General features: G+C 43.1%; 1 protein-coding gene across 1 annotated transcript in view; it reads left to right on the top strand.

Moving 5' to 3' along the window:
- Positions 1–22,611, top strand: part of LOC111949550 (ras GTPase-activating protein 2) — a 52,635-nt gene extending 30,024 nt beyond the window's left edge. The window contains exons 14-22 of the mRNA XM_070434001.1: positions 395–481; positions 914–991; positions 1,160–1,233; positions 1,569–1,675; positions 11,434–11,516; positions 11,878–12,086; positions 17,622–17,725; positions 18,046–18,223; positions 18,381–22,611. Of these exons, the coding sequence (XP_070290102.1) occupies positions 395–481; positions 914–991; positions 1,160–1,233; positions 1,569–1,675; positions 11,434–11,516; positions 11,878–12,086; positions 17,622–17,725; positions 18,046–18,223; positions 18,381–18,411 (951 nt within the window). The 3' untranslated portion in view covers positions 18,412–22,611. The remainder of the gene's footprint in view (positions 1–394; positions 482–913; positions 992–1,159; positions 1,234–1,568; positions 1,676–11,433; positions 11,517–11,877; positions 12,087–17,621; positions 17,726–18,045; positions 18,224–18,380) is intronic.
- The last annotated feature ends 501 nt before the right edge of the window (positions 22,612–23,112 follow it).

Raw genomic sequence — 23,112 nt, 5'->3', positions numbered from 1 at the left:
GCTTGTAATTATACTTCAGTATTCCATAGTAACATCTGACAAAAATATCTAACGACACTGAGGCAGCAGACTTTGTGAAAATTAATATTTGTGTCATTCTCAAAACTTTTGGCCACGACTGTACACATGAGATTCTATTGTGTCAAGTGTTTCCCCTATAATAATTTAGCAGGGGTGCCCTGCCGCTGTGCTGTTGTGATATAAACTGGGTTGTATTCATTAGGGCATGCAACAGAGAATTTCTTTTTTTAAATGTTTTGCAATGGAACATGAAAATTTGTGTTTGTAATTGACAATAAGTTATCCCTCCGTGTTTCAGTTTGATTTTATTCAGTTTGGTGCCTAATGAACATGACCCTGGTATTTGACCGTGCTTTGTACACTCCTCTGTCAGGACCTTGAGGTATCCCGAACACTCACTCTCATCTCCAAGACCATCCAGACTCTGGGAAGCTGGGGGAGCCTGTCCAAAAACAAACTGGTATGTATGAATGTCTCTTATCAGCCTCTCCAACATGCTTATCAATCTTCCCTTGTGTATATCAGTCAGTCAACATGTCTATCAATCATTCATTCCCACTGGGCACAGACGTCAGTTCAATGTCTAAATTTGATTTACATTTGGTTGAGTTGTCAACTAACATGAATTCTACGTGAAATCAACAAAACATTTCACTAAGTCATTGGATTTAGGTTTAAAAGTTGGGTGAAAAAAAGGCATTGCCTTTACGTTGATGACTTTTTGCAAATCCAATTTGTTTTCCGTGTTGATTCAACATCATCATCTTAGATTTTTGGGGGTTTAAATAACGTGGCCACAACGTTGATTTAACCTGTTTTTGCCCAGTGGGTTGTGTCTGTCGGTCTGCTCTGAGCAAAACTAACACTTTTTGTGACTGTGTTTTGTCTTTAGTCTAGTTTTAAAGAATCCTACATGTATGATTTCTTCAAATCATTCCAAGAAGACAAATGTATTGAAAAAGTAAAAAAGGTGAGTTTTTGGTTGTGAAGCGACCTTCCTATTACATTTAGATTTTGTAGGCCATGTGTCAAACTCAAGGTTTTACCAACCACATGTTGGTAAATCGCTTTTCCATGTTAGTTTTGTATGCATTGCTGATTTAGCATGGTGTTTCCATCTGACATTGTGTGTGTGTAGTTCCTAGATGAGATCTCCTCCAACATCAGTAAGGAGTCCAGCGGGGTGGAAGACTCTGTGGTTCTCAAAGAGGGGTGAGTGGCTCACAGCCAGTTATTGATTATAGCTAGTGGGGTAAAGATAATGTGTCCTTTTCCTGGACTGAAAGTTATTTTTAGTCCAGGACTAAATCTTTAAACTTAATTTTAAAAGTTTGGTGTCATAACCAGGGCCAGGAGTTTGTCCTGACCAGAGGGGTTTGTCGCTAAGCGGGATCATTAACTTAGCTAGCTAACTAACTAATAAACAGTCCTGTATATTTATTGGTTGATTTTCTGGTTCATAAAGAAAGCTACACATAAATATTGGTTGTTGGCTGTAAAGTTAAACTTACTGTGCCAATATCAAGTCAATATTTATTTTGCTACAGGGAGATACAGAAGCGGGCCCAGGGAAGGAAACGCATCGGCAAGAGGAACTTCAAGAAGAGGTGGCTCAGAGTGACCAACAGGGAGCTCTCCTACCACAAGCACAGAGGTGAGACATGCGCACACACACTCCCACACATACACCGCCTCAACCACACACACACACAACCACTGAGCCCCCCCCCCATAGGGGGCAGTGTTGGACCAGACCTCTCTATGGGCCAGGTTAGCCAGGTGTTGTAAAACAGTGGATTTTCCAGACATGTAACACTGTGGGCGTGTGGGACAAGGCTCTTAGCTTTAATCTCCCAGGGGAGATGGTGAATATATGGAGCTATCCACAGGTGTCTATCCACGGGCCACTGGCCTCCCACAGAGAGGGGGAGGAATGCAGAAGGAGCCCTGTTTATTATAATGTAGAGAGCCAGAGAGGGGCAGAAGAGACGGAGGGAGAGGGGAGAACCCTGGTCATTATAGTGAGGCCCACCTGGCAGCGTCCAGTACTCTACTCCTTGCCTCAGTGGAGCACAGCCATATACACACACACACACAGGCTAGGCTCCTGGTTTCTCTGCCAGGCTCCTGTAGTTCTTGAAGAGAGGGCGGCTATGAGACGCTGGGGGCTGCTGCCATAGCAGTATCACACACACCAGACCTAACAACCTGCAAGCATTTTAAGTACCATGTACACAATTCGAGGTCAAAGTATACTGGTATGAAAAACTTTTTCCAAAAATAGCCTTCTAGTTGGCACATTGTGGTTTTTGACTCAACCGTCTGAAGTTGGAGCCAATCAGAGGACGAAACAAATATCTAGGTCTCTGCTTTGTCACCAATGACAACAAGACATGTTGCAATAAAGCCTAGTAATCAGACCTAACTTGATGGATTAGGTCAGGGATGGAGATCTGCAATAAATGTAATAGGCCTAGTCTAGTTGTTTCATATTCCAAATAGCCTACAATAAGCTACACTACAACATTGTATCCAGTAAATCCCCAAACAAAATGAATAAGCCAGTTTACATTTTCACTAGACTATCCACATAAATATACCTATTTATTAGAATAATCATTACCCCTAATGTAACCATAAAAAGGTGAGTCATTGAGACCACCTCAATTTTCTTTTAATTAAAAAAATAATAATAATAATTTAAGGGGTGGATCAGCTTAATATTGCAGAAAGATTGTTGCTTCCATCAATGTAAATGTCTGCATCATTTCCAATCCCCCATATATGTTTTTGGTAAATATATATATATATATATATATATACATACACGTATGCATACATATATACATACCTATATAGATATACATACTTTTTTAAGAATAAACCTTTATTATTCCCCACAGACCCTACCACCCTTACCCCAATTGGAGTAAACGAATAAACACTTAGGCTTCTACCTTCAGTTTATACATCTCATACACATTTTACAGACATAATCTATTTTACAATATATATATTTTGTTTGTTTTTAGCCCTTTCTCTATTTCTGATGTCCATCTAGTTTGATTTGTAACTGTGCTATTTCACAACATTTCTAAACCTATATCCATTTTACAGACCCCGTATGTTTTACATCGGTTATCTTGTTATTAGTCCCACCCTTCAGCTCCCTTCAACCACTCCCATCCATCTCTTAACACCATCCATTTTGGATTCCAATTTGCCATATATTTTTCAACTGTGCTGTGATGCTTCACAAAAGTACTGAACCTTTCTATTCTCATAACTTTTACAGATTGTAAATTAAAAATAAAWWTTTTTGATATAATAAATATTATATTATTGATTGTTTGACTATGGCTTTTAAAATCACCCTGTATTGCTATCTGTAGCGTTAGTTATAGGCAAATGTTGCAATTCTTCAGCCATTCCTGGACCTGTGCCCAAAAACGAGCTACATATGGACAATGCCAAAATAAATGATCTAATGACTCTGCCTCCTCTGCAGATTGTATCCCCCATATATATATATATATAACATTCTATTGGTTGCAAGAATTTTGTATGGTAATTTAAATTGAAAAATTTGAAGTTTTGAATCCGGCGTTATTTTGCGTATCAATTCATAAACCATGTGCCATGGAATGTGTACATCGCAAATCTCTTCCCAACTATTTTGCAATTTATATGGCACAGCTGTCAGTTTTTTGGTCCTTAAATGAAATTGGTATATATTTTTATTTATCACACTTTTCTTTAACTTTATGTTCTTTAATACAGGCCCGACATACAAGTTCCTTACTTTTTTCACCTTCTACTTGCCTCTTCCATTTTTGTGGTAATGCTGCAATTAATTGGTTGTAATTTTGGGTAGAGCAGATTTTCCATATGTCTTTGTTAGCTGCATTTGTGACAACTCCACCTGTCCTATTTATGACTGAAATTGCAACCAACTTTCTAAGGCTTGTTTAAAAAAAAAATGATATTTTGGAGATGATTTCCTCTTCAAACAACCGAAAGTGAGCAGGTGTAATCTGAATAAAGGGGAAAAGGGCCCTTCTTGAACATAGGATGAGACATTCCTACCAATTTACTAGAGAACCAGTTTGGATTTAAGTATAACTTTTGTATGACTGATGCTTTTAGTGAGAGGTCTAATGCTTTAATATTTAATCATTTCTGCCCTCCAAATTCATATTCGTTATATAAATAGGCCCTTTTTAATTTTGTCTGGTTTGCCGTTCCAAATAAAATTTAATATTTTTTGTACATATAATTTTAAAAGCAGGTCACTAGGTGTAGGCAAACCCATAAGAAAATAGGTAAACTGTGATATGACTAAAGAGTTAATCAGGGTTATTTTTCCACAAATAGATATGATCTTGCTACCAAGGAAAGGAAAATACCTATATATTTTTGCTAACTTCCTATAAAAATTTATTGGAGTGAGATAATTTCTTTCTTTTGGGATTTGTATACCGAGTATGACCACCTCAATTTAATTTGGATCATATACAAGACATCTGTGTTGGCTGCATTGTTTGTTGTAATTTAAGACTCTAGATTTCAGGAAATGGAAGTTACAGGTTTTTCAAAACAATTGCCTACAATTCCTTCTGAGAGAGTCTTCTGCCAATATCATTATTAGGCAAAATAATCAGCATTTGCCTATGATTTGAGTAGTATACCTCCAGTCCAAGTCAAGTACAGCTTGCCTCCTTTGGGTCTGTCAAGTTGGGACTGCAAAGCCAAACCATGTTCAAGTCAAGTTTTGTGATCTGCTTGGACTTTGTCATACCTTTCCGATCTCTTGGTCCTATGAAAGCGAATAGCAGCTAAATGGTTCAGGCCATACTATACTGTACATGGTATGATAGCCTGGACGTTGCACAAAGCAATGAGCCGACGGTCTTGTGTAACACTGTTTTTTCCCCCCTCTAATTATTGTGTAAATGTCAAATGATTTTTCAATCTGTTACGTAAATTGCTTGGAACGGGCCCCAGCCAAATCCAACCTTTTCGTTCAGTTACTGCTGCTCCCAGTTCCCTGGCACACACTACCAAAACTGTTCCCTCATCCACTCTGCTGTGTCGATTTGGGTGTGTGTGTCAGGGGGCTGAGGTGTGTGTGGTGAGGTAATATTCATAATGGATTTTATATACAGTGCATTCGTGAAGTATTCAGACCCCTTGACTTCTTCCACATTTTGTTACATGACAGCCTTATTCTAAAATGTATTTATAAAAAAAATCCTCATCAATCTACACACCATACCCTATAATGGCAAAGCGAAAACAGGTTTAAGCATTTTTACGTGTGTGTGCATGCATGCATACATACATATTTTGGGGTCACTTAGAAATGTCCTTGTTTTTTAAAGAAAAACACTATTTTTTTGTCCATTTAAAATAACATAAAATTGATCAGAAATACAGTGTAGACATGGTTAATGTTGTAAATGACTATTGTAGCTGGAAATGGCAGAATTTTTCTACATTGGTGTACAGAGGCCCATTATCAGCAACCATCACTCCTGTGTTCCAATGGCACGCTGTGTTAGCTAATCCAAGTTTATCAGTTTAAAAGGCTAATTGATCATTAGAAAACCCTTTTGCAATTATGTTAGCACAGCTAAAAACTGTTGTGCAGATTTAAAGAAGCAATACAACTGGCCTTCTTTGGACTAGTTGAGTATCTGGAGTGTCAGCATTTGTGGGTTCGATTACAGACTCAACATGGCCAGAAACAAAACACTTTCTTCTGAAACTCGTCAGTCTATTCTTGTTCTGAGAAATGAAGGCTATTCCATGCGAGAAATTGCCAAGAAACTGAACATCTCTTACAACACTGTGTATTACTCCCTTCACAGAACAGCGCAAACTGGCTCTAGCCAGAATAGAAAGAGGAGTGGGAGGCCCCAGTGCACAACTGAGCAAGAGGACAAGTACATTAGTGTCTAGTTTGAGAAACAAACGCCTCACAAGTCCTCAATTAGCAGCTTCATTAAATAGTACCAGCAAAACACCAGTCTCAACGTCAACAGTGAAGAGGTGACTCTAGACACTCTGATGTAGGTCGAAACAGACAACACTCATGGACATTTCGCAACATCTAGTTAGTTTGTCTTGGCAAATTAACATTGGGTTGTTATTTTACCTGACATGCATATGGTCCTCTTTTTACCTGGGTCTTTGTAGAATTTTGACCCGGAGTCATACAAAATTGTATGTTTCTCCGATTAATCCACAGATTTAAAAGGGAAATCTAGTTCGTTTTTTAGTAAGTTATATTTCATCTCTCCCTGTTTGTCTTACAAACCCACATGGATGCTTGAATCTTCCTGATGTTACATACGGAGGGGACTTAGTGCTAGGCTACTCAGACAATTGTTTACACGCACAAGCCGTGTGGTTGAAATTATTCAATAACAAAGTTGAGTATTAAATGCAACTTTTAATGATATTGGAAAATTATTGATTCAGATACAAGGCTAAAGCTTAGGTTACAAGTTATCACCTGCATTAACAAAGCCATCACCTACAGAGAGATGAACCTGGAGAAGAGTCCCCTAAGCAAGATGGTCCTGGTGCTCTTTTCACAAACACAAACAGACCCCACAGCCTCAGGACAGCAACACAATTAGACCCAACCAAATCATGAAAAAATAAAAAGATAATTATTTCCAACGTGTCAAGTAATTAACTAGCCAGTGCGTGTGCTTGGCCAATGAGCGCGTTCCTATAAGACGTAGCGAGGACGCGCACTTTGAAAGGAGGGAGTAGTGTAACGACCCTGGGTTTATAAGTGCGGATATCTATCTGCCGCTTGAGCATGCTTTTGCGGTACAGTCGATAGCGCGCTGGACTTCGGGCTAGAAGGTCGAGGGTTCGAGCTTGTTTCATGTTGATAAAAGCAGTGGCATGTATTAATGGTTGCCAAGCAAAGCCAGGCTTTTGACCAAGAAAATGGACCAATATATATATTTTTAATAATAATAATGTACCTTTGGTCTCGGTTTCATAATTTCGCGAGAGGCTGAATGTATCTCACAAGAGAACGCATCCGAGTGAGCGAAACCATGCCCCTCTACGTGTAGGCCACCGATCTGATGCTGTCTGGTCCAAACGAGTATGGCATTGTTGCTGTCCGTATCATTGAATCCAAGGGGAGCCAGCAAGCATTTGGCCTCCCTTGATTCAAAAAAAAATTAAAATTTGTCGCTAGCTAGCTAAAATTGTACCCTTTCCTAAATTAGCCTTGGATGGAGATGGGGATTTGGACTTGCGGTTTTACTTAATTCTCCGTATAACGGCGATTCTGATCCAACCATTAATTCATACATTGTTGTGCCCCTGGCCTAAGAGGGTGGAAGTTCAATATGTAGCTAGATCCTAACGTTGGCCATGAATGGAATTTAGGCTAGCGAGCAAGCATTTTAGCCAGGTAACCTAGGACAACAAAAAATAAAAGCGTGTATTGTATCACAGAGTGATAGACCGTTTCGTCAACATGAAACGGAGGAGGATAACATTGGCGTGTCTCTACAAGTAAAGAGTTAACATGTTTTTCTACTTGCACGAACGCGCACACAGAAATCAAAACCATTGACAGCTAAATTGTTTTTGTTATTTTTAGTTGTCATTGTATTAGACTAAGCAGAGGTGGTTTGATGATGTTGAAATGGTGCTGGAATAGAGGCAGCTCCTGTTTACTTTGCGACTTGCGGTAACTCTCTGTGGTTCTAAATCAATAGTTCCCAGTGGTTTTACACACCGCTACTGCATAAAAGTGAGGTTGGGGATTGGGCTTTCCTACACGTGTATCTGTGCTTGCAACTGTATGTTTGTGAACGGTACCGTTTGCTTGCTTGTTTGTGTGTCTGTCGGTGTTTTTTGAAACTTTGTTTATGTAAATCCCGGCCTCGACTCAGGGCAATGGGCCCTAAAGCTCCAGCCACTCCTTCTACTCCTTGTCTCACTCTTTCTCAAGTATTGGAGCTATGTAAACTCACATGAATTTTTTGAAGAAAGAATCTGCTCTAGATCCAATCTTTTTAGTCGGGTCCTGGTCTCCTGAGTGTGCTCCCAACTGCTTACAAGCTACCAACTCCTTCATCGCCATGTCAACAGTCAGTCTGGACACATTTAATTATCAATTTATTTTGTTTTTATTGGAAAGCGGGAAAACCCGCTGTCAGCGTGTGCATCCATCTTGAATTCCATAGGGAGGTTTTTCATTGAACCAGGATGCACTTGCAACCCATGGTTTGATAAGAAACATGGAGCATGTGAACAACTGCAATTTAAATGTTTATTTAATCATATCAAAGTACATATTTGGTGAAGGAGCCAACTTCCTGATGTTAATTTATCATATTTAGTATTGGTTTGGGAGATTGTGGATTTGTATTCTATACTCCCACAACATACTTCTAACTCATTCCTCCACAATCACATGACTTAGATGTTAAACATGCATGCACATTACATTGGGTATCTGTGTTGTTTGTGTTTTGAGTGGTCTCTGGAGCTGTGCTCTGCCACTACAGTGCTGGCTCTCCTACAGCAGAACAGGCAGACAGATGGGGCCTCTTGGTTGGTGTCAAACTTTTTTTTAACCTTTATTTAACTAGGCAAGTCAGTTAAGAACAACTTCTTATTTACAATGACGGCCTACGATGGAACTGCCTTGTTCAGGGGCAGAATGACAGATTTTTACCTTGTCAGCTTGGGGATTCGATCCAGCAAGCTGACAAGGTAAAAATCTGTTGTTCACTCTAAATCGAATCAAACTTTATTTGTCACATGCGCCGAATACAACATTGCAGTTCAAGAAGAGTAAAGAAAAATATGTACAAAGTAACAATAACGAGGCTATATGTAGGTAGGGGTGAAGTGACTATGCATAGATCATAAACAGCGAGTAGCAGCAGTGTACAGAACAAATGGAGGGGGAGGGGTGGGTGTCAATGGAAATAGTCCAGTGGCCATTTGATTAATTGCTCAGCAGTCTTATGGCTTGGGGGTAGAAGCTGTTAAGGAGCTTTTTGGTACTAGACTTGGCGCTCCGGTACCGCTTGCCGTGCGGAGGCAGAGAGAACAGTCTATGACTTGGATGACTGGAGTCTCTGACAATTTTATGGGCTTTCCTCTGACACCGCCTATTATATAGGTCCTGGATTGCAGGAAGCTTGGCCCCAGTGATGTACTGGGCTGTACGCACTACCCTCTGTAGCGCCTTACGGTCAGATGCCCAGCAGTTGCCATACCTGGCGGTGATGCAACTGGTCAGGATGCTCTCGATGGTGCAGCTGTAGAAATGTTTGACGATCTTGGGACCCATGCCAAATCTTTTCAATCTCCTGAGGGGGAATAGGTTTTGTTGTGCCTTCACGACTCTTGGTGTGCTTGGACCATGTTAGTTTGTTGGTGATGTGGACGCCAAGGAACTTGAAGCTGTTAATTGGGGCCTGTTCTGCACGCCTTTTCCTGTAGTCCACGATCAACTCCTTTGTCTTGCTCACATTAAGGGAGAGGTTGTTGTCCTGGCACCACACTGCCAGTTCTCTGACCTCCTCCCTATAGGCTGTCTCATCGTTGTTGGTAATCAGGCCTACCACTGTTGTGTCGTCAGCATACTTAATGATGTTGTTGGAGTCGTGTTTGGCCACGCAGTCGTGAGTGAACAGGGAGGGGACGAAGTACACACCCCTGAGGGGCCCCAGTGTTGAGGATCAGCGTGGCAGACATTTTGTGGATCTGTTGGGGTGGTATGCGAACTGGAGTGGGTCTAGGGTATCCAGGAGGATGTTGTTGATGTGAGACATGACCAGCTTTTCAAAGCACTTCATGGCTACCTACGTGAGTGCTACGGGGCGGTAATCATTTAGGCAGGTTACCTTTGCTTCCTTGGGCACAGGTGGTGTGCCCAAGGAAGCACACCACCTGTGTGGTCTGCTTGAAACAGGTGGTCTGCTTGAAACATGTGGATATTACAGACTCTGTCAGGGAGAGGTTGAAAATGTCAGTCAAGGCACTTGCCAGTTGGTCCGCGCATGTTTTGAGTACACGTCCTGGTAATCCAGCTGGCCCCGCGGCTTTGTGAACGTTGACCTGTTTAAAGGTCTTGCTCACGTCGGCTGCCAAGAGCGTTAGACAGTGACAAAAACAGGGTTTGGGAGGTGCAGCTGAACCACCATGACATCAGGAAGCACTTGGGCTCTGGTGGTGCTGTTTTCAGGGCTTGGTAATAGTCGGTGCCAAAAAGGTTTGAAAGGCTTTTTGGAGGTTGTGAACTAAGTCTCCTGTTGCTGTAAGTATTTAATGTGACTCATAACTTGAGTATTTGTTTCAATTTCTAATGGAATGGAGAAGGACGGGGGTCGATGTCAAGGGATTATGATGGTTTGGTATGCACATTTATCATTATGATCCCTGCAGATGGAACTAACCACTAGGACTACGTCTCAAATGGTAACCAATTCCATAGGGCTCTGGTCAAAAGTAGTGTGCACTATGTAGGGATGAGGGTGCCATTTGGGGTGCACACTATCTGTGTGTCCCCCTAGGCTAAAGTGTRGCTGGGTTCATTTTCAGACTAGTAGTGTGTCTGTGATTATTCTCCCATGTTTTTCTCATAATATTGGCAGGAGGTTTCAGTAAAATTGTGACGAGAACCATCGATCAGAATGTTAAGATCTGCATCTGGTTGGCTAGACATATTTTTTATTTAACTTAGCTAAGTGTGTGTGCGTGTGAGAGACTAAACTGGAAGGCAGAAGATATGCAGAGAATCAGATGGTGCTGGAGGTATGAGGGGTGGGGCCAGGGGGTGCCTCGGCCTGGAAATGCGGAGGAGGAAGGTGGCAGGCAGAGAAAGGAGCTCCCGCTTAAATGAGAGATTGAGATGGCAACATTCATCACATACCCAATGCACCTGGATTCACATATGCAAGGGAGAGAGAAGGAAGGGGGAGGGACTGTGTGTGTGCAGTGAAGTATCATCAGTGGATCAGACACTTCACTCTATCAACTAGATAAAGGGAAGGAGTGTGAGCTGATGGGTGGAGAGTGAAGAGAGACCAATGGCAGGAGCTGATACAGAGACTGCTTTTATAACTGTATATGGTTTGTGTGTTTTGGCCCAGCTATTGTCAGACACAGCGATGGAAATGGTTGTCTATCGAGTTTAAAGACTGTTCTCTATTTTTGTTGGAAGAGGTGGTGTGAAATGTAATGCTGCACATCTTCTAGTAGTCAAGGGTCAGATGGTTTAAGACCTCAATGTTCCTCCTAGTGATGCAGCTTGACCAAGACATGAGTGCTAGGGGTGCACATAAGGGTAAGAGTCCAATGTAGACATTTTGTGTGTGTGAGTATATTTAACATTTCTTTTTCTTTCTGTTTTCCAAGGGAAAGAAGCACTCTGCATTATCCCAGTGAAGAATATCCGGGCTGTGGAGAAACTGTACGAAAGTGCCTTTAACCGCAAAAATGTAAGCAGGACTTTCTTTGTCTGATGTGGTCTGTTTAGAGCCAGGAGTTTTACCCTGGTCCCCTACCTGACCAGTAAATGGTCAAGCACAGTTAAACTATAGGCTAATGCAAGGGCCCAGAGGTTTTCCTGGTCAGGTCAAAATATCAGGAAAAACTCCTTTGGTTCTGTGTAAGTTGTGAGGGGAAGTTCTTTGAGTTTACGCATTGAATTTGAACAGAAACATATGTGGACTATGAGTGTTTGTTACTCAAAAAAAACGTAATTGTCCGCAAAGGGCAATTCATTTGCACCATATTGACAGCCTGTCAGATATTTTGTTTGTGTGTGTGTGTTATTGACAACCCCTCTCCCCTTTTTAGATGTTCCAGGTGCTCCACAATGAGAAGCCACTGTACGTGCAGGCAGGGAATTGCGTGGAGGCCAGTGAGTGGGTGGAGGTGCTGAGCCAAGTGAGCCGCTGTAACCCGGACCGCCTGGGCACCTTCCACCCCTCGGCCTACGTGGCGGGGGCCTGGCTCTGCTGCAGGAGCCTGAGCGACAGCCAGCCGGGCTGCAAGCCCTGCACACCGTGAGTACTCACCCGTGAATCTCAAACCAACCTCTACTAGTCCCTAGGTCAGCGTTCCCCAATAGCATTTTATAAAATTCACCAGGAAATTACCTCAGTGATTTTTTTTTTTTTTTTAGTAAATCTGTTCGACAAGTATCACCACACATAAATAGAGGGACATACAGTGAGCTCCAAAAGTATTGGGACAGTGACACATTTTGTTGTTTTGTCTCTGTACTCCAGCGCTTTGGATTTGAAATGATACAATGGCTATATGAGGTTAGACTGTCGGCTTTAATTTGAGGGTATTTTCATCCATAGTGGGTGAACAGTTTAGAAATTACAGCACTTTGTGTACATAGTCTCCCCATTTTTAGGGAACCAAAAAGTATTGGGCCAAATTCACTGATGTGTATTAAAGTAGTAAAAGGTTAAGTCTTTGGTCCCATATTCATAGCATACAATGACTACATCAAGCTTGTGACTGTACACATTTGTTGGATGCATTTGCTGTTTGTTTTATTGTAAATAAGAACATCATACATTAATGTGGATGCTACCATGATTATGGATAATGCTGTATGAATCGTGAATAATGATGAGTGAGGAAGTTAGAGGCATAAATATCATACCCCCCTGTTATTGTAACCTCACCTGTTATTGTAATAGTGAGAGGTTAGCATGTTTTGGGGGTATGATATTTGTGTAACTTTCTCACTCCTCAATATGCACGATTCATTCAGGGGTATCCGTAGTAATGGTAGCATCCACATTAATGTAGATGTGTTTAGAAACATATTACATTCTTATTTACAATAAAAGTGACTCTAAAATGACAGCAATTATTTATTTCTATTGGGCACAAAATAATCTGAAACACAACCAAAACAAGCAGCAAATGCATCCAACAAGTTTGTAGAGTCACAAGCTTGATGTGGCCATTGTGTGCTAGGAATATGGGACCAAATACTAAACTTTTGGCTTCTTTAATACATGTATAAGTGAATTTGTCCCAGTACGTTTGGTCCCCTGAAATGGGGTGAACTATGTACATAAAGTGTTGTGATTTCTAAACGGTTCACCCAATATGGATGAAAATACCCTCAAATGAAAGCTCACAGTCTGTAAATTTACATTTACATTTAAGTCATTTAGCAGACGCTCTATCCACGAGCGACTTACAAATTGCTGCATTCACCTTATGATATCCAGTGGAACAACCACTTTACAATAGTGCATCTAACTCTTTTAAGGGGGGGGGGGGTTAGAAGGATTACTTTATCCTATCCTAGGTATTCCTTAAAGAGGTGGGGTTTCAGGTGTCTCCGGAAGGTGGTGATTGACTCCGCTGACCTGGCGTCGTGAGGGAGTTTGTTCCACCATTGGGGTGCCAGAGCAGCGAACAGTTTTGACTGGGCGTGAGCGGAACTGTACTTCCTCAGAGGTAGGGAGGCGAGCAGGCCAGAGGTGGATGAACGCAGTGCCCTTGTTTGGGTGTAGGGCCTGATCAGAGCCTGAAGGTACGGAGGTGCCGTTCCCTTCACAGCTCCGTAGGCAAGCACCATGGTCTTGTAACGGATGCGAGCTTCAACTGAAGCCAGTGGAGAGAGCGGAGGACGCGGGGTGACGTGAGAGAACTTGGGAAAGTTGAACACCAGACGGGCTGCGGCGTTCTGGATGAGTTGTAGGGTTTAATGGCACAGGCAGGGAGCCCAGCCAACAGCGAGTTGCAGTAATCCAGACGGGAGATGACAAGTGCCTGGATTAGGACCTGCGCCGCTTCCTGCGTGAGGCAGGGTCGTACTCTGCGAATGTTGTAGAGCATGAACCTACAGGAACGGGTCACCGCCTTGATGTTAGTTGAGAAACGACAGGGTGTTGTCCAGGATCACGCCAAGGTTCTTAGCACTCTGGGAGGAGGACACAATGGAGTTGTCAACCGTGATGGCGAGATCATGGAACGGGCAGTCCTCCCCGGGAGGAAGAGCAGCTCCGTCTTGCCGAGGTTCAGCTTGAGGTGGTGATCCGTCATCCACACTGATATGTCTGCCAGACATGCAGAGATGCGATTCACCACCTGGTTATCAGAGGGGGGAAAGGAGAAGATTAATTGTGTGTTCGTCTGCATAGCAATGATAGGAGAGACCATGTGAGGATATGACAGAGCCAAGTGACTTGGTGTATAGCGAGAATAGGAGAGGGCCTAGAACAGAGCCCTGGGGGACACCAGTGGTGAGAGCACGTGGTGCGGAGACAGATTTCGCCACGCCACCTGGTAGGAGCGACCTGTCAGGTAGGACGCAATCCAAGCGTGGGCCGCGCCGGAGATGCCCAGCTCGGAGAGGGTGGAGAGGAGGATCTGATGGTTCACAGTATCAAAGGCAGCCGATAGGTCTAGAAGGATGAGAGCAGAGGAGAGAGAGTTAGCTTTAGCAGTGCGGAGCGCCTCCGTGACACAGAGAAGAGCAGTCTCAGTTGAATGACTAGTCTTGAAACCTGACTGATTTGGATCAAGAAGGTCATTCTGAGAGAGATAGCAGGAGAGCTGGCCAAGGACGGCACGTTCAAGAGTTTTGGAGAGAAAAGAAAGAAGGGATACTGGTCTGTAGTTGTTGACATCGGAGGGATCGAGTGTAGGTTTTTTCAGAAGGGGTGCAACTCTCGCTCTCTTGAAGACGGAAGGACGTAGCCAGCGGTCAAGGATGAGTTGATGAGCGAGGTGAGGTAAGGGAGAAGGTCTCCGGAAATGGTCTGGAGAAGAGAGGAGGGGATAGGGTCAAGCGGGCAGGTTGTGGGGCGGCCGGCCGTCACAAGACGCGAGATTTCATCTGGAGAGAGAGGGGAGAAAGAGGTCAAAGCACAGGGTAGGGCAGTGTGAGCAGAACCAGCGGTGTCGGTTTGACTTAGCAAACGAGGATCGGATGTCGTCGACCTTCTTTTCAAAATGGTTGACGAAGTCATCAGCAGAGAGGGAGGAGGGGGGAGGAGGATTCAGGAGGGAGGAGAAGGTGGCAAAGAGCTTCCTAGGGTTAGAGGCAGATGCTTGGAATTTAGAGTGGTAGAAATTGGCTTTAGCAGCAGAGACAGAAGAGGAGAATGTAGAGAGGAGGGAGTGAAAGGATGCCAGGTCCGCAGGGAGGCGAGTTTTCCTCCATTTCGCTCGGCTGCCCGGAGCCCTGTTCTTGTGAGCTCGCAATGAGTCGTCGAGCCACGGAGCAGGAGGGGAGGACCGAGCCGGCCTGGAGGATAGGGACATAGAGAGTCAAAGGATGCAGAAAGGGAGGAGAGGAGGGTTGAGGAGGCAGAATCAGGAGATAGGTTGGAGAAGGTTTGAGCAGAGGGAAGAGATGATAGGATGGAAGAGGAGAGAGTAGCGGGGAGAGAGAGCGAAGGTTGGGACGGCGCGATACCATCCGAGTAGGGGCAGTGTGGGAAGTGTTGGATGAGAGCGAGAGGGAAAAGGATACAAGGTAGTGGTCGAGGACTTGGAGGGGAGTTGCAATGAGATTAGTGAAGAACAGCATCTAGTAAAGATGAGGTCAAGCGTATTGCCTGCCTTGTGAGTAGGGGGGGAAGGTGAGAGGGTGAGGTCAAAAGAGGAGAGGAGTGGAAAGAAGGAGGCAGAGAGGAATGAGTCAAAGGTAGACGTGGGGAGGTTAAAGTCACCCAGAACTGTGAGAGGTGAGCCATCCTCAGGAAAGGAACTTATCAGGGCGTCAAGCTCATTGATAACTCTCCAAGGGAACCTGGAGGGCGATAAATGATAAGGATGTTAAGGCTTGAAAGGGCTGGTAACTGTGACAGCATGGAATTCAAAGGAGGCGATAGACAGATGGGTCAGGGGAGAAAGAGAGAATGTCCACTTGGGAGAGATGAGGATCCCAGTGCCACCACCCCGCTGACCAGAAGCTCTCGGGGTGTGCGAGAACACGTGGGCAGACGAGGAGAGAGCAGTAGGAGTAGCAGTGTTATCAGTGGTAATCCATGTTTCCGTCAGTGCCAAGAAGTCGAGGGACTGGAGGGAAGCATAGGCTGAGATTAACTCTGCCTTGTTGGCCGCAATCGGCAGTTCCAGAGGCTGCCTGAGACCTGGAACTCCACGTGGGTCGTGCGCGCTGGGACCACCAGGTTAGAGTAGCAGCGGCCACGCGGTGTGAAGCGTTTGTATGGTCTGTGCAGAGAGGAGAGAACAGGGATAGACAGACACATAGTTGACAGGCTACAGAAGAGGCTACGCTAATGCAAAGGAGATTGGAATGACAAGTGGACTACACGGCTCGAATGTTCAGAAAGTTAAGCTTACGTTGCAAAAATCTTATTGACTAAAATGATATAGTACTGCTGGCTGGTGAAATAGGCTAGCTAGCAGTGGCTGCGTTGTTGACTTTGTTTGAAAGTGTAGCTGGCTAGGTAACCTCTAACTGGCTAGGTAACCTCGACAATTACTCTAGACTACACAATTATCTTGGATACAAAGACGGCTATGTAGCCAGCTAAGATCAAACAAATCAAACTGTTGTACTGTAATGAAATGAAATGTAATACTACCTGTAATACTACCTGTGGAGCAAAGCGGAATGCAACTACTCGCTCCAAACCAAACCGGAAGTGCGTATCGTAGAGGGAGAGGCAATAGAAGTGTTGTTTCTTGTATTATTGTCTTTTGTGTCTTTAGAGGACTGCTTCACCTTAATGTCCCCTTTCCCTTTTCTTCTGTCCTTATTTTGTCCCACTTTGTCCCTTCTTTGTCCCTTCTTCTCTTCTGCCAACTAGACACTCCTTGTTAGCTAGCTAGCTTCTTCTTTCTTTCTTTCTTTAGCTTTTTTCTTTCTTTCTTTCTTTCTTCTTTCTTCTTTTTTCTTCTTTTAAATAAATCCAAAGTGCTGGAGAACAGAGCAAAAACAGTTGTCACTGTCCCAATACTTTTGGAGCTCACTGTATGTGAATGTTTCTGAATTTAATCAATGTTTGACATTATTCTTGGGACACTTGTACAAATTATTTATAACTATGTTCCGGCCCCCGACCGTCCGCTCAAGGAATGAATGTAATTGGGGACCTCTGCCCTAGGTGCTTGTGTAGATCGGGTAGGTTTGTATAGATGCATGGTTCATTTAATTTATTTTCAGTCAATTCATTGTGATGGCTAAAAATACATTTTGTAACTGCGGAAAGTAAGTCTGATTTACTCCTGGGCTACAGCAGCCAAATATTTGTTTATAGAACTTAAAAAGAGTTGAGCATAGAACATTTTTATATGGTTCATAGTTCTATCTTGCTCTCTGATCGGCCAGCTGGAATTTGCCATATTTTGTGTCCTGATGATATCCTTCCCTCTCAGATCAACACAAGTTCCTAGAAGATAGAGGCTGCTTCCTCAAAGAAATTGACCGTATCAGAATCACTGCCTACTTGTATCAGACACCTGAGTCTTATACAATAGGGTGCACGTAGCGAAATTGGACAATTCCAGCACGCGTTATTGGATAATTCCAGGTTTTCTGTTTTCTTCCATTTGGTGCCTAATGAACATGACCCTGTCTTCTCTCCCAGTACCTTGTTGGCTAACCTGCAGCTGGACATCGACTGTGACCGCGAGACGGAGAGAATCTTCTCCCTCCTCACCTCCAGCTACTCCAAGCTGCAGAAGATGGAAGGCAAGTGGGATTCTACCAGTCAATCACCCAACTCTCACACAAATTAATATAAAAAGTATTCTTATCACAATAGATTATTTCTATAGTGGCTTATTGCATGAGGCATTTTCTCTTGAACCGTACGTACCCTGCTGGCTCAGATATTTTATTTTCACATTGTCCTTTCCAGCTCGGTTCCTGCAACTATTGTGTATGACTAACCAGGCTAGTACAGCTCGGATTGCCTTGCCTCAGTTTGGCCCTTTAGTGGGAATCTGGCAACAGTAGCTTGGTGTGATAGCCTGTGATGATGACCTCATGTATCTGTCTCCTGTGATCAGATGCATGTGCCAGCATCGCTGTGTACCAGGGACCTCCGAGAGAGCAGGACGACTACTCCCTGTTCACCATCCAGGACCCCAAGGAGACATTCCACACAGTGCGGCAGATCACACACATTCTGGAGGAGCTGCAGAGAGAGCACGACACTCGCAGCGGCACCGCGCAGTACGGCAGCCAGTAAGTACACGCACGCACTCTCAAATACACACATACATATGTGTATACACGGACACTTATTCACATATACTCACACGCACACACACACATGGATACACACATATGCGTAGACAGCCACGTAAATATTTATCCTCTTTGCTTTTCTGTGTCTTTCTAGAGAGAATCCGATAGTTGGGAAGACATCCTAACCAGTCTACGTGGGTCTGTCTGGCCTGAGTTCAACACTGGAGCCCCAGGGTGGCACCGTCGGGATTGGCACTGAGGACGCTGCCTGCCTCCGCGAATACCAAGAACGCATTACCCCCAAGGTCGTGCTCTGCCCCCCCTTCCCACCGTCCAATAGAGGAAGTTAGAATTGTCACCTGACCCTGACCACAAGCTCTCATTGGTTCAGAAGAGGAGACCCTTAGTCGTTTAAAAAGAAATCTCTTTCCCCGTCTGTCTCCATCCCTCTCGTTCTCACACACCACTGCCCTAATCAGAGGAGTTATGTGCTTGCTCTCGTCTTCTACTTGATTTGCACAACAAAACTCAATCATTTCATTGAAACCTCCCCTTTTTCTACAGTTCGGTGAAGACCAGACAACATCATTAGTTGGTGTGTGTGTGTGTGTGTGAATAGGCTGCTAAAATTATCCCTTTTATACACTCAATGTTTTCGATCGTCAACCATCAAGATGAAGCTCTCAATCTCTTGGGGCTTCACTGTTTGACGTCCGTTTACGACTAAACAGCAAGCTGATTTTGTTTATCTCATTTTCTATGAAAGGCAATTTTACTCTCCTTCCTCCTCCTCTACCCACCTCTATATTTTGTGCTTTGAACAAATGCAGGTGTTTCAGAGTACAGTTAAGTGGATGAAACCGATCTGCCTTATTTTTCTTAATGGATGTATGTGTAAAAGTCTCTCTTGCGTCCTCGGGTTAGGGAATAATGCCCAAGCACTTTACATATTTGGAATATTCCAGATGTCATCATTTTAGATACGTGGTATCAGTATACCCCCCACATTGATCAGTTAAATGATCTCGTTTACGTTCTCGTTTCCATTCCTGTACGATAACGTTTATAGCCTGTAGATTTTAATAGCTATTTTTCTTACACCAAAGATGAACATTTCGTAGGATCGACTTGAAAAAAAGGGTATAAATGTATTTTGAATACAGACTTTTTGAAAATGGAGAGAAATGCAGGATATATTTAGTTCATGTACATTTTGGTAAATGCATTGTTCCTCTTTATAACGATGTAGACGATTTGATTGAGTAACATTCTAATGTTCTCTGGAAATGCAGAGGTACCGTGGTCGGTAGTCTAGAAATGTCTGTGACAACCGCTTCACCATGTAGTGATGTCACTGCATATCAATCACCATAAATGACAACAAGATAGACAATCCCCTTCACTTGCCAATCTAGCCCCTTAGATAGTCATCACTGCATCACTGGCCCACATTAACTAGTAGTCAAGATCAGGGATGATAGACGAGTTTCCCACTAGTACACTGAACAAAAACATAAATGCAAGATGCAACAATTTCAAAGATTTTACTGAGTTACGGTTCATATAAGGAAATCAGTCAATTGAAATGAATTCATTAGGCCCTAATCTATGGATTTCACATGACTGGGAATACAAATATGCATCTGTTGATCACAGATACCTTTTAAAAAAAGAAGGTAGTTGCGTGGATCAGAAAACCAGTCAGTATCTGGTGGGACCACCATTTGCCTCATGCAGTGCGACAATTCTCCTTCACATAGAGTTTATCAGGCTGTTGATTGTGGAATGTTGCCCCACTCCTCTTTAATGGCTGTGCAAAGTTTCTGGGTATTGGCGGGAACTGGAACACACTGTTGTACATGTCAATCCAGAGCATCGCAAACGTGCTCAATGAGTATGCAGGCCATGGAAGAACTGGGACATTTTCAGCTTCCAGGTAGTGTGAGCAGATCCTTGCGACATGGGGCCGTGCATTATGATGCTGAAACATAAGGTGATGGCAGCGGATGATTTGCACGACAATGGGCCTCAGGATTTCGTCACAGTACCTCTTGCATTTTATCGATGGGAATTTTAATGCATTGTGTTCGTTGTCCGTAGCTTATGCCTGCCCATACCAAAACCCCACCGCCACCTGTGGCACACATTTATATCAGCAAACCACTCACCCACATGACACCATACACATGGTCTACCATCTTCCCAGTACAGTTGAAAACCAGGATTCAATCCATGAAAAGCACACTTCTCCAGCGTGCCAGTCGCCATCGACGATGAGCATTTGCCCACAATTTGATGTCAAACTGCAGTCAAGTCAAGACTCTGTTGAGAATGAAGAGCACGCAGATGAGCTTCCATGAGATGATTTCTGGGTTTGTGCAGAAAGTCTTAGTTGTGCAAACCCACTGTTTCATCAACTCTCTGGGTGTCTTGTCTCAGACCATCCCGCAGGTGAAGAAGCCGGATGTGGAGGTCCTGAGCTTGCGTGGTTACACGTGGTCTGCGGTTGTGAGGCCGATTGGATGTACTGCCAAATTCTCGAAAACAACATTTTGGTAGAGAAATTAACATTAAATTCTCTGGCAACAGCTCTAGGGGTCATTCCTGCAGTCAGCATGCAGATTGCACGCTCTGTGGCATTGTGTTGTGTGATAAAACTGCACATTTTAGAGTGGCTTTTTATTGTCCCCAGCACAAAGTGCACCTGTGTAATGATCATGCTGTTTAATCCGCTTCTTGAAATTCCACACCTGTCAGGTGAATGGATTATCTTGGCAAAGGAAAAACACTCACTAACAGGGATGTAAAGAAAAGTATAAACAACATTTTAGACATGTTGCGTTTATATTTTTGTTCAGTGTAATTACGAGTTGGAGGGGCGTTCAAGTGGATTTTTCCCCCCCAGTCGTATGTGGGAAATGTCAAATCAAAGTTTTTATTTGTCGCACACACAGATTCGCATATGTTAAAGCAGGTCCARTGAAATGCTTATAAAGGATGCAGGTCAGGGAAGTCTAATTTCTGGTGAGTGACCACCGATCTAATGTCCCAAAGTTGTTTTTGGTTGTAGGAAATAATACTACCTAATTCTACCACCTTCCCACTTGGTTATGAACACAGCATTAATCCACATAGTCGCACCGTTCTTTATCATTTATCAGTCAACCCGTAGGAACGACAGTGTGGAAACAGATGCCTAGAAACTTGAACTTGGATCAACAACAAGAAGGGAACGTGTAACACAGTTAGTACAGGGTTAACCATGTTTCAGATATATTTTTGTTTGGCTTGTGGAACTATTTGCTGTCAGAAGTTTTGTCTTTGGTCCGTCATATATTCCCAACATGCATGTCTTGTATATTTAACTGTATATATTTTTTTGAGTACATTTTGTATGTATGTTTTTTTTTAACACTGCAAAAAAATCTGTGTTGGTGTGTTACGGCACCTTGTTCTTTGTCTTCAGTGGTACTAGGAAGCTGGCTGCTTTTCATGTCACAGAGAGTCTAATGTATGGTAGCTTGCTGCGGAGTCTACATCTATAGCTTATGCAACGTTACAGAATTTAACGTTGTCTGGAACACCAGGGTCGTGTTCATTACAGCACACAGCGGAAAACTTTTTGAAACTTTTTGCAATGGATAAAGAAAATGAGCATCTACCTGTTTGTCTGTTTTCTTGCGTTTGGTGCCTAATGAACACAACCCAGGTTAGGTCCCACCTGACTTTGTTTGTCAGCGGTGTTGCTGAAGGCTCTTGGCCTCATGGTTCTTGTCCTTTGTCAGCCTATTCTAATGTGTAGGTAAAGATGTCATGATTGAGCTTGTTGGTTCATTTGTTTTCTTTCACCAATCTCAAACGGTTTTCAATCATAAGGGAATTTTCAATCACCGCATCATCTCCTCACCTTACCTTTGACAGTCAGACGTTTTATCCTGATGTATCTTTAACGTTGTCGGAACCTTTTTTTAGAGCCATGTGAAACAGGCCTTTACTAACCCCCCCCCCCCCCAGGGAACAAGGATTATCAGAAACATGTCTTACATTGTTGTGTGTGTGTGTGTAGCCCATTTAACAATTCAACAAAACATGGGAAGTCGAGTGATGGTTAACAGTCAATCCCTCGACAGGCCTTCATGTGAACAGTATCTGTGAATTCATCGCCATGACATAATCAGCAGTCTTTTGAATGTTAAATTCAATCATTGCAAAGAGAATCTGTTATTTTCATATTTCACCCCTGTAAACCTACAGGAATGGAGTACATATTTTTGTTATTTAATTATTATAATTTTTTCCACAACCAGAAAGTCAAATCATGTCTCCTGTTTTTTTGATTTGTTCATTTGAAATAATTTACAATAAACATGTTGCCAACCCTTTCACTTCAGGTGTGTGGTCTTTACTAAATGTCAGCTCTAGGGGAGGCGGAGTAGAGTAGAAACATTAGCCTGGACCCAGATCTGTTTGTAACACCTTGCCATCTCCTATGGTCATTGGAGTTGGTAAGATGGCACAAACAGATATGGAACCAAGCTATAAAGACATTGGGGGGAGAACACAAGAAGGGGCTATATTATTTAGCAGGTTGCTGTTTTATTGGGATGAGTTTTGTTCTGGAGGCAGAACTGAGCGATTTCCGCTAGATGGGCTAGCTGCATAGTCAAAATAGGCTAGATTGTAAAAAATAAATAAAATGAGTTTATTGGTCAGAGTTTTAGGTTAGGATTAGCAGTGTGGTTAAGGTTGGGTTTAAAATCAGATTGTATGACTTTGTGGCTGACCGCTAGTGACCACTGAAGAGCTACCTGCAGAACTAGATTCATGACACAATGCTAACCTTCTATCCTTTTCATGAGACCATTAGAGAGCTGTACAGTCAACCA

The sequence above is a fragment of the Salvelinus sp. IW2-2015 genome, linkage group LG22, assembly GCF_002910315.2.
Source record: "Salvelinus sp. IW2-2015 linkage group LG22, ASM291031v2, whole genome shotgun sequence".
In the NCBI taxonomy this organism is placed as follows: Eukaryota; Metazoa; Chordata; class Actinopteri; order Salmoniformes; family Salmonidae; genus Salvelinus; species Salvelinus sp. IW2-2015.
Note: the sequence above shows the minus strand (reverse complement) of the source record. Positions and strands in the feature narration are given on the sequence as shown.